This window comes from Petaurus breviceps, unplaced genomic scaffold (genome assembly GCF_028583685.1).
Source record: "Petaurus breviceps papuanus isolate PSGF00001 unplaced genomic scaffold, PetGlider_PUasm1.0 90639, whole genome shotgun sequence".
In the NCBI taxonomy this organism is placed as follows: Eukaryota; Metazoa; Chordata; class Mammalia; order Diprotodontia; family Petauridae; genus Petaurus; species Petaurus breviceps.
Genome location: NW_027187296.1, coordinates 954,014 through 966,460, shown reverse-complemented (window position 1 = coordinate 966,460; position 12,447 = coordinate 954,014). Strand labels below are relative to the sequence as shown.

The 12,447-nt window shown below is 36.5% G+C and overlaps 1 protein-coding gene across 1 annotated transcript in view; it reads right to left on the bottom strand.

Moving 5' to 3' along the window:
* Positions 1 to 639: 639 nt before the first annotated feature.
* The window catches only part of LOC138143486 (phosphatidylinositol 3,4,5-trisphosphate 3-phosphatase TPTE2-like), a 101,253-nt gene continuing 89,445 nt past the window's right edge, over positions 640 to 12,447 (bottom strand). Inside the window, 3 exon segments of the mRNA XM_069064757.1 lie at positions 640 to 742; positions 1,751 to 1,821; positions 2,696 to 2,791. Of these exon segments, the coding sequence (XP_068920858.1) occupies positions 640 to 742; positions 1,751 to 1,821; positions 2,696 to 2,791 (270 nt within the window).

Below are 12,447 nucleotides of genomic sequence, written 5' to 3'. Positions count from 1 at the left end.
TTGCCTAAGGCACAAACATTAAATTACTTACCCAGGGTCATGCAGCTAGTGTCAAAGCAGATCTGAATCCAGGATTTCCTAACTGTATAGTTAACACTCTTTCTACTACACCAGGTTGCTTCTGTTCTAGGGGTTCTTAATCTATGAATTTTATGTTTTTAATCTTTTGATATTTGTATTTCAATAGATTTAATTTTCTTCATATTGTCATGCAATTTGTTTTATCCATTTTAGAAAAGCTATTCTGAGAAGGGGTCCATTGGCTTCACCAGACTAACACCCTCATTTTACAGATGAGGAAACTGAGGCTCAGAAAAATTAAGTGACTTGCCCTCAGCTAAAAAGACGCAGAACCAAGATTTGAATACAGGTCCTGTGAGTCCACACACAACCGACTTTCTAGTGCAGTACATTGCCTTGGTTTTTTTTGAAAGTCCTTGTAAGAAAGTGTATTAACAAAATGAGCATATACCTTTTACCTATAAAGTTTAATAGCATTCCTAAGTACATAGAATACAAATGAATACAGTAACAAAGAAATGTAGATTTAGAAGATACCTCTATGTAGTAAGGGGTCCATAGGAACATGATTCTTTAATAGAAGGGAGTAACATTTAAACAAATATATACTTCTGTAGATCATATGGTCTCAAACAGGAATTCCACTGCAAAATCTTCACGGTAAACATTCCATGTTTTTTGTTTATGGGGATTATCCAATTCATTTCTGGAAAGATAAAGCCTAAGAGGTGGGAAAAATAATAAATTTGATGTTTTCTGAGCTTTGAGAAAGTAGGACTCTTTTAACTGTTTGTTGAGAATCCTCTTCCAGTCTTTTTACACTTCTTCCCTTTCCAATGAAATTCAAAGCAACAAGCAAAAATTTACATAATGTATGAATCTTCCTGGTAGTTTATACCTGCAAACTTCTTTCCCAAGTGCAATTTAAAAAAAAAAAACAACAACCTTCTTTAGTAGTACTTTAGTGTCAAACCTAAATCATCCTGAGTTTATATCTTCTTTTGTAAGTAACCCATTCCTTTTTTTCTCTGCCCTCATATTTCCCTCCCTCGATGGAAAGTCAATGAGTAGTACAGGGTAGATATTGTTTTGGAGGAAATAACTTAGTGAAACACTTTATTGAATTCTTCTGAAACCATTTCTTTTATAGAATTAAAGAAATGCACATTTTACATCTAGAGCATTAGACCAATTTTTGAGTATGATGAAACTCAGGCAGAGATTAAACCCTCAGAGTAATATTAATTTCTCTTGGTTGGAAATTTCTACTGGATACAACACTACTGTTTCTCCAGACATGAAATTAATCATTTTAAAATCAAAGTTTCTTTTTGTACTAAGAGTGGTACCTCAGCAACGCCAACAAATACTCAGGGTAACCAACTTTTCCCTCACACTTTCACCACAGGTGAACAGAATTCTAAATATGCTACAGCTTAGTTTGGGATTCCCACACACATTGGAAATTTCTTTGGTATATTAACCTCGAAACTAATTTTTAACTTCCCTTATGTCAACTTTAAGTAACTGACATTTTAGTTTTTATTCTCTGAAGCCATCAATGCTCATGTCTAAATGTGAGCTGATTATAAAATTACTGGCCTTTTACCCAATGATTCTTTTCTTTGTTCTCCCCTTTGAAACACACACACAGACACACAGACACACACACATACACAAGCCCTTCTTAGAGTGAATTTAACTTACTTAATTAGGCCACACTTCATACCTGTTTTTTTCTACGAAAGCTGTATTGAACCAAAAGAAAAACGCACACTTCTCATATATTTTAAGATGGCCCTAAAATACATAAAATATATACTGTGTTAAAAGGGTTATTTTTTTCTTAGCAAAATTGATTCCAACAACTAGTTATTTCCATTCTAAAATGAGTAAAGTCCCAGCCCCCACCCTTCAATTAAATATTGGTCATTTATATTAGTTTAAATTAGTTTAGACAGTACTAAACAGACTACATCAAAGACTTCATATCATACCCAAATATATCTTTGTCTATAATAAACTATTATTGAGTATTAAAGACAATTAATAATTATAAGTATTTAATATTTCCAAAATGCTTTTAATCTATTGTTTGATCTTAACCTTGTCAGGTTCAGAGATTTTCATACACATACATACCCTTTACAAAATTTTATTAGAGAAACTGAGGCCCACATGGGTGAAATGTCAATGGTTATATTACTAATAAGTTATGGAATCAGGACTAATGCCCAGCTTTTCTGATATTTTGGCCAGTGTTCTTTCCATTATTCAAAGATAGTAATCGAGACTATAATTCCAGGTTACTCAGTTGCATGGGGCCAGAAGAGGGTGGTCTATTCCATAAATCATCCTTAGGTGGTTCTCTTGTCTTTTACCATTTTAGTGAGGATTAACTCTTTCCCAATTGAGTGGAGCTAGAATTTATCAGTCAATTTAGCTGATACCAAACTATTATTGGTTAACAGTTCTAGAGAAGGTTTTGGTGGCTAAGGGGATTGAACTTATTAGAAAAATTGTGATTTGGGACTTTGTTGTGGATTTCCATGATCTATGAAATCTTTGCTCCCTACTTTCATTGAAAATTAAGAGTTGTTTAGTTCCACATTAGGAAATAGCTAGAGAAAACTTCAAGCTAAGAATTACATTGGTTGCTTCTTGTTATACTTACGGAACTGGAGAAGAACTTTACTTTCACATCATCATGGATTTTTGGACAGTTATTTAGTGTGATAGTTACAGAATTAGTGTCATCATTGTGAGATACCTGTGATTAAAAGATGAAACTTAGAAGTATTAATAATCCAAATACACAGGGTAGAGTCAAGATGACAGAGTAGAGGCAGGAATGCACTAGAACTCACCTAAATGTTCCTCCAAACAACTTGAAAATAATGCCTCAGATCGAATTCTGGAGCCTCAGAACCAGCAAAAATTTGGGGGGAAGTGATTTTCCAGTCCAAGACAACATAGGTCAGCAGAAAAGGTTAATACCGGTAGCAAATCTTGGAGGTGGTTGCATCAGTGGCAGCAGTAGCTTTGACTGCTCTCAGCCCACAGAAGATAAGGTTGATAACTAGTCAGAAGAGATTACAGGGGACCCTTTGCTGGCACTGGGTTCAGGACCCTGTTGCATTGTCCATATTCAGTTCCAGTTCACAGTCTCAAGGTAAAGAGAAGCACTAGCACTTGGGGCTACAAAGGAGTAGGGGACCTAGTTTCAGTTGCAGGGTGGAAAAGAGCACTTGTAGTCACTCACAAAGAAAAAGGGACCCTGGTCTCAGTACCAAGGCTGAAAGGAACAGTAGCACTTGCAGGAGAGCAGGGTCCCAAGTCACAGTTCCAAGGTCAGAAGGATTGTAATAACACTTGTGGCTGCAAGGGAACAAGGTCCCTTCTTGAGTAAATACCAGAGCACAGAGCAGGAAGGAAGTGACCACACCTCATTTTAGATAATATCACCTTGGAAGCAATGAAAATATGTATGAAAAACCTGAAGCTTGAGACAGTGCCTTCTCCATCCTGGGAGCAAAACCTAACTTTAGTGTAAAGTTAAAAGTCAAGAAATAGACAGGAAAATGAACAAAAACAACAACAATAAAAGAATTTGACCATAAAAAGTTACTATGGAGACAAGGAATATCAAGACACAAACTCAGAAGACAATGATGTCAAAACAGCTACAAGCAAAGTTTCGAAGAATTGAACAGAAGCCCAAAAGAATTTCTGGAAGAGTTCAAAAGGGATTATAAAAATCAAATAAGAGGGATAGAAGAAAAAATAGGAAAAGAAAAGAAAGTGATGCAAGAAATTTAGTAGAAGAAACTCAATGACTTAGTAAAAGAGGCACAAAAAATACTGAAGAAAATAACACCTTAAAAAAGCAGAATTGGTCTAATGGGAAAAGAGGTACAAAAATTCACTGAAGAAAAGAACTCTACAAAAAGTAGAATTGGCCAAATGCAAAAAGAGGTATAAAAGCTGACTGAAGAAAATAATTCTTTCAAGAATTGGGCAAGTGGAAGCTAATGATTTCAGAAAACATCAAGAAAAAATAAAACAAAATCAAAAGAATGAAAAAATAGAAGAAAGCATGAAATATCTTATTGGAAAAACAACTTATCTGCAAAACTGATAAAACTGAGACAATTTAAGTATTAATGAACCTTAAAGCCATGATTTTTTTTTAAAGAGCCTGGACATCACATTTCAAGAAATTATCAAGAAAAACTGCCCTGATGTCCTAGAATCAGAGGGTAAAATAGAAATGGGTGGGGGGGGGGGGGGAAATCCAGGGACCCCCCCGGAAAGGAACCCCGGGGAAAACCCCAGGGAAATTTAACCCAATTTTTAAATTTTCCCAGGAAAAGGTAAAAAAAATAAAACAAAAAAAAAAAAAAAAAAAAAAATTAGTGGGGTGTGATAGGAAAAAGGGGAGAAGAAGGGGGGGGGGGGGGGGGGGGGGGGGAAATCCAGTGATCACCTCTGAAAGAGATCCCAGTGAAAACTCCTAGGAATATTATAGCCAAGTTTCAGACTTCCCAGGTCAAGGTGAAAATATTGCAAGCATCCAGAAAGAAACAATTCAAATTCTGTGGAGTTATAGTCAATATCACACAAGATTTATCAGCTTCCACATTAAGGAATAAGAGGGTTTGGAACATAATATTTTGGAAGGCAAAGGAGCTAGGATTAAAACCAAGAATCACCTATCTAGCAAAACTGAGTATAATTCTTCAGGGGAAAATAAATATTTAATGAAATAAAGGATTTAAAGCCTTCCTGATGAAAAGATTAGAGCTGAATAGATAATTTGACTTTCAAATACAAGATTCAAAAGAAGCAAAAAAGGTATACCAGAAAGAGAAAAAGTTTTGCATTGAGAACAAAAGAGAATGATGAACAACAATAGTGGCAGAAAAGGAATTTGAGTGAAGAAAAGGAAAAGGGTGGAGAGGAAAAGTTGGTTTGGATGAGGGGATGATAGGATAAATTTGGTTTTAGACATGTTAAATTTGAGATGATCGTAAAATGTAATAGCTGAAGACACAAGGACAGATGAAGCCTCCAAATGTGAGGAGGTAAAGATAAAAAGAACAGAGGATAGAGGGAAATACATAGTTAATAATAAAAACTATGAACATGAATGAATGAACTCACCCATAAAATGGGAGAGGATAGCAGAATGGATTAGAAACCAGAATCTAACAATATGTTATTTACAAGGGACACACCTGAAACAAAAAAGATACATACAGAGTTAGAATAGGAGTCTGGAACAGAATCTATTATGCTTCCACTGAAGTAAAAGAGGCAGGAGAAGTAATCATGACCTCAGATAAACGAAAAGCAAAACAACAACAACAAAAACCAAAAAATAGGTCTAATTAAAAGAGATTAGCATGGAAGCTGCATTTTGCTAAAAGGTACCATGGATAATGAACAATCAATATCAAGGATATATGCATCAAATGGCACAGCATCTAAATTTTAAAAAGAAAATTAAATGAGTTTCAGGAGAAAATAGTAAAACTATACTAGTGGGGCACCTCAACTTCTCCATCTCAAAATTAGTTAAAGTTAACCATAAAATGAAGCAAGAAAGAAATTAAAGAGCTGAATGAGAATAAGATGAATAAGGAGCTAAATCTTGGATAAATTAGACATGATAGACCCCTAGAGAAAATTGAATAGGAACCCTGTTCTCAACTATATTGCTCAATTATAGGTCAATAAAACTGACAATCTAAATGAAACAGATGAATATTTAGAAAAATATAAATTACCCAGATTTACAGAATAGTAAATATAATACTTAAACAGGTTTATCTTATGAGAAGAAATTGAACAAACCATAAATGAACTGCATAAGAAAAAAAATCTCAGGCCCAGATGAATTTGCAAGCAAATTCTACCAAACATGTAAGACTAATACAAATATTATACAGACTGTTTGAAAAAAATAGATAAAGGAGTCCTAACAAATTCTTTCTATGTCACAAATGCAGTCTTGATACCTAAATCATGGAAAGTCAAAACAGAAAAAGAAAACTATATTTGAATTTCCCTAATGAATGTGGATGCTGTCAATTGGAATGTAAATTTTTAAGATCTTCCCTGCCCCTAGACTACAATGCACCTGGAGCCTGGGGTAGGAGGCTTGTTTTTCAGTAGATACTTCTTGATTGGCCAGTGAGTCAATAAGGTTGTTACATTCTCTGAGCCAGGAGAAGGCTATATAAGCCCTGGTGTGTAGCTTTGTTTTGAGAAGTGTTCTGTGATTTGATCAGATGAAACTCTGGGAAGCTGTTGTCCACAGCCCCCCAGCTTTGAAACCCAGATGTTGATTTAGTATGGATGTAATGGTTGGACAGTTTGGAAATCTGTCTACTTGATCTGTTTCTGTCTTGATAATTCTGTCTGTATATTCTGAAGTTCGGGGTGCTGACCTTTTTCCCCTGAACTAGATAAATGATACATACCTGACTGATTAAAGTAAGCTTGTTAACCCATTTTGAGTTGCTTTCCTTTAACAAAGCGGATCCAAGAACCTGTATGGGCAGCAAACCCTGAGGACGCGCTTGGGGTGCTTGCTGCTACAGATGCCAAAACTTCAACTAAAATACTAGCATGAATAAGAAGTACATTGAAGAAAACAACTCCTTAAAAAGTAAAATTGGCCAATTAGAAAAGGAGACACAAAAACTTACTGAAGAGGACTCCTTAAAAATAAAATGGGCCTAATGGAAAATGAGGTACAAAAGCTAATTGAAGAAAAGAATTCCTTAAAAATTAGAACTTGTCAAGTGGAAGCTAACGATTCAATGATACATCAAGAATCCATCAAACAAAATCAAAAGAATGAAAAAAAAAGAAGAAAACATAAAATACCTCATTGGAAAAACAACTGACCTGGAAGATAGATCCAGAAGAGATAATTTAAGAATTATTGTTCTACCTTGATAAAATAAAGCCTTGATAAAAAAAAAAAAGCCTGGACAACCTCTTTCAAGAAATCTTCAAGGAAAACTCCACCCCCGCGCCCCCCCAGAGATCCTAGAACCAGGAGTTAAAACAGTCATTGAAAGAATCTACAGATCACTTCCTTAAAGATATCCCAAATTGAAAATGCCAAGGTATACTGTATTCCAGTATACAAATTCCAGAATTATCAGGTCAAGGAGAAAATACTGCAAGTAACCATAACAAAATAATTCAAATATCTTGGAACTACAGTCAGGATCACACGGGACCTTGCAGCTTCTACATTAAAAGATCAGAAAGCATGGAATATGATATACCATAAAGCAAAGGAATTTGGATTACAACCAAGGATCAACAACCAGCAAAAGTGAACATAATCTTTCAGGCAAGGAGATGGATATTCAATGAAATAAGGGACTTCCAGGACTTCCTGAAGAAAAGGCCAGAGCTCAATGGAAAATTTGATCTTCAAATATAAGACTCAAGAGAGGAATAAAAAGGTAAACAGAAAAAAAAGAAAAAAAAACCCCACCTCATGTTATTCAATAAGGGCAAACTGTTTACCTCCCTACATGAGAGGATGATACTTGTAAATCTTCAGAATTGCATCTTTATTATGACATTTAAAAAGGATATACATAGACAGAAGGTGTGGGTATAAATTAACTGAAGTGTTGATAAAAGGTGTAATTAAGGGGTGAAAAGGGATTGTAATGGGAGAAGAGGAAAGGAGGAGGCAGAAAAGGGTAAATTAAATCACATGAAGAGGCACAAAAAAATGTCATAGTAGAGGGGAAGAAGGGAGGGAGATGAGCATTGTTTGAACTTTATTCTCATCAGATTTGATTCAAAGAGGGAAAAACATACTTAGATATAAAAATCTAACTTACCCTATAGGAAGCAGGAGGGGAAAGGGGAAAGAAAAGGGAGGGGATGAATAGAAGTGACAGAAGAAATAGTAAGGGAAAAAAGTGAGGGGGCTGATAAAAGGGAGGATAGATTGAAGGAAGCAGGGTCAAAAGCAAAACTCTAGTGAGGAGAGAAAGGGAGAAAGGATAGAGAACAGCATAAACAGGGGGGAAATTAAGATGGAGAGAAAGACATAGATAGTAATCATAACTGTGAATGTGAATGGGATGAACTCTCCCATAAAACAGAAGTGGATAGCAGAGTCGATTAAAAACCAGAATCCTACAATATGTTGTTCAGAAGAAACACATTTGAAGCAGAGGGATACACACAGAGTAAAGGTAAAAGGATGGAGCAGGATATATTATGCTTCAGCTGAAGTAAAAAAAAAGCAAGGGTAGCAGTCATGATCTCAGGCAAAGCAAAAGCAAATTTAAATCTAATTAAAAGAGATAAGAAAGGAAATGACATCCTGCTAAAAGCTAACTATAGAAAACGAAGTAATATCATTACTAAACATATATGCAACAAGTAGTATAGCACCCAAATTCTTAGAGGAGAAGTTAAAAGGAGTTACAGGAAGAAATACACAACAAAACTATACTAGTTGGGGGGGATTCCAACATCCCCCTCTTGGAACTAGATAAATCTAACCACAAAATAAACAAGAAAGAAGTTAAGTAAGTGAAGAGAATTTTAGAAAAGTTAGATATATTAGACCTCAGGAGAATAATGAATAGGGATAGAAAGGAATATGCCTTTTTCTCAGCAGTATATGGCAAATACACAAAAACTGACCATGTACTAAGGCATAACAACGTTGCAATCCAATGCAGAAAGGCAGAAATATTAAATGCATCCCTTTCAGATCATGATGCTATAAAAGTCACATATAATAAAAGGCCATGGAAAGACTAAAAATTAATTGGAAACTACTAATCCTAAAGAATGAGTGGGTTAGGGGCAGCTAGGAGGTGCAGTGAATAGAGCACCGGCCCTGGAGTCAGGAGGACCTGAGTTCAAATTCGGCCCCAGACATTTAACACAAAAAATAGCCATGTTACCTTGGGCAAGTCACTTAACCCCAATTGCCCTCCAAAAAGCGCAAAAAAAAAAAAAGAATGAGTGGGTCAAACAACAAATCATATCAACAATCAATAACTTTATTCAAGGGAATGACAATAATGAGACATATCAAAACTTATGGGATGCAGCAAAAGTGATTCTTAGGAGTTTTCTATCTCTAAATGCTTACATGAATAAAATAAAAAACAAAAGGAGATGCTGAATTGGGCGTGCAACTAAAAAAAAACTAGAAAAGGAACAAATTAAAAATCCTCAATTAAATACCAAATTAGAAATTCTGAAAACTAAAGGAGAGATTATTAAAATTTAAATTAAGAAAACTATTGAATTAATAAATATAACTAAGAACTGGTTTTATGAAGAAAAAAACAAAATAGATAAACCTTCAGTTAATTTGATTTAAAAAAAGAAAAACAAATTGACAGTATCAAAAATGTAAAGGGGGAATTCACTACCAATGAAGAGGAAATTAAAACAATAATTAGGAAATATTTTGTCCAAGTGTATGTCCTTAAATTTGACAATCTTATTGAAATGGACAAAAATTTACAAAAATATAAATTGCCAGATTAACAGAAGAAGAAATAAAATACTTAACCTCATTTTGGAGAAAAAAATTGAAGTCATCAATGAAGTCCTTAAGAAAAAATCTCCAGGACCAGATGGATTTACAAGTTAATTTTATCAAACATTCAAAGAACAATTAATTCCAATCCTATATAAACTATTTGGGAAAATTGGCAAAGAAGGAGTCCTACTAAATGCTTTTTATGACACAAATATGATGCTGATACCTAAACTGGGAAGAACCAAAATAGAGAAAGAAAATTATAAACCAATTTGCCTAATAAATTTTAAATAAAATATTAGCAAAGAGATTGCATTACAGCACCTTATCTCAAGGATAACACATTATGACCAGGTAGAATTTATACCAGGAATTCAGGGCTGGTTCAATATTAAGAAAATTATCAGCATATTGACCATATCTGCAACAAAACTAACAGAAATCATATGATTATCTCAATAGATGCAGAAAAAACTTTTGAAAAAATACAACACTCATTCCAATTAAAAACAGTAGAGAGCATAGGAGTAAATGGAGTCTTCTTTAAAATGATCAGTAAGAGTTAAATGTAATGAGGATAAGCCAGAAGCGTTTCCTATAAGATCTGGGGTGTATTTTGCCAATGTGATACCCACAGCAGCTGCTATGAATATACAGGTGTATTCCCAGGTTTGAACAGCAAGATTTAACAGAATCTCTTCCTTGAAGAGGAAACCAAGACATTTATTAAAACACCAGTAAGTCAAATACATCATAGTAACAAAGTAGTCTATACACATTGCCAATGCAGGGAACACAAACATCCCAAGCCTTCCCTCTGTTAGGTTCTCCTCACAAAACAAGCTCCCCCAGGCAAAATTCTTCCCCCTCTCACTCATACCGTGTTTCCCCGATAATAAGACACTGTCATTATTTTTTTGGAAAGAAAAACACCAGAGGGCTTATTTTCAGGGGAGGGCTTATGTTGTCCTGCCTCAGCTCTCCTCCGTGGCACTGCTCTCAATGGCACCAGCAAGCAAATCACTGGGGAAGAACAGGATGATGTGCTCACTGCTGCAGCTCTGATTGGATGCAGCTTGGAGTGTGGTGTGCGTTTCATGGAGGGGAGGGGACGGTGCATACAGAGGGTACTGTAATGTAGCGTGTAGCGCAGGGGATCACCTTCACTACAGTAGCAATCTCAATAGGGCTTATTTTCGGGAGAGGGCTTATTTTAGAGGAATCTTACACAGTAAGGGGAGGGCTTATTTTTGGGATAGGTCTTATTATCGGGGAAACACGGTACTAGCTCCTCTGCTTGTTCTACCTACTCTCCCCCCCCGCCACTTCTGTCTTCCTGTCACTTTCTGCTCTATCTTTCCTGTTCCACCTTTTGGCAAGCTCCTTCCACCATGGGCTCCATGTGATCACATAGGCCTATTAAGGGGAAGGGAAGATCTTCAAATTCCATTAACATTATAGGGTGAAACAAGGATGTCCATTATCACCACTGTTGTTCAATATTGTACTAGAAATATTAGCTTTAGAAATAAGAAAAGGAAACTGTGCCCACATGGGTTGGGGAAGGGGGAGCATGGAGGAGCCCCAGCCAGCAGACTCACCTACCCCAAGGGCTATTTCCATCTATCTCACCAGTGTCTCACCAGGATCTCTCAGAGCTGGGTAAGAGAAAGCTCAGGGCCTGAAGCAGGGACAGCAGCTTCTCCTGGGGCTATCAGCCCACAGCCTGGAAGTTTAAAAATCACCTACCTGATTTTCCAGAGGCCGAGATGGCAAAGTAAACTGTAGCTGCTTGGATTCCCCCTCCCTGACCTAGAAAATCCAGAGATAAATGTCCCACTCAGCGTAAAATCCTGAAATAGCAGAAATAGCCTAAGGCTTAGGAGTCAGGGAGAAAGGATGTAACTGAGAAAGTAAGGAGTCTGAAGAGAAGAGCTGGAGGGGTCCCAACAAGCTCCACCTCACCTGACCAGCAAGAGCTCCCAAAGCCCAGGGAGGTGGAGCCAGCAAGCGCTAACAACATAAACCCAGGTGGACCTCAGTACTACCAGGGGAATCTGCAGACACCAGCATTGCCAGCTGTCAGCTGCTGAGCCTGCCTGAGCTGTAGCCCAGGGTCATAGAGGCAGAAATCTGAAGCTGCCAGACCACCCCTCCCCCACAGGTTACTCTGTGAGCCTCAGGGTAACTCAGGAGAAACACCAAGAATCCTGGTTTTGGCCTCAGTCTAGACACCCAGAGGCTACAGCACACAAAGACAACAAAGAGGCCCTTAGCTCCCAGCCTGAGAAATTAGGAAAAAGGATATTACAATAGGAAGAAAGGAAGCTGCAAAGGAGAAGGAAAAGGTAAGAAAATTGATCTGAGCTTCTTATATTGAGCAAGAACAACCGAATACAGAGGACAACATGGACTCTGTACTCATATCTGAGATCACAAAAGGAAATATGAACTGGTCTCAAGCTCAAAAAGTATTCTTGGAGGAGCTCAAAAAAGATTTTAGCAGCCAAATTAGAGAAGTAGAAGATAAATTCAAATCTACAAACTGGAAAAAAGTCTCACTGAAGAAAATAAATCCTTAAAAAGTAAAATTTGTGAGCTAATTGCAGAAAATACCTCCCCAAAAAAGGACCTTCAAAAACTAACTGAAGAAAATAATTCACTAAAAATTAGAATCATTCAAATTTAAGCTCAGGACTCTATGATGCACCAAGAGCCAATCATACAAAACATGAAGATTGAACAATAGGAGGAAAGTGTAAAATATCTCACTGGAAAAACAACTGACCTGGAGAATGGAACCAGGAGAGATAACCTAAGAATTATTTGTCTACCAGAAAGCCATGATACAAAAAGCAACCTGGACAACATCCTCC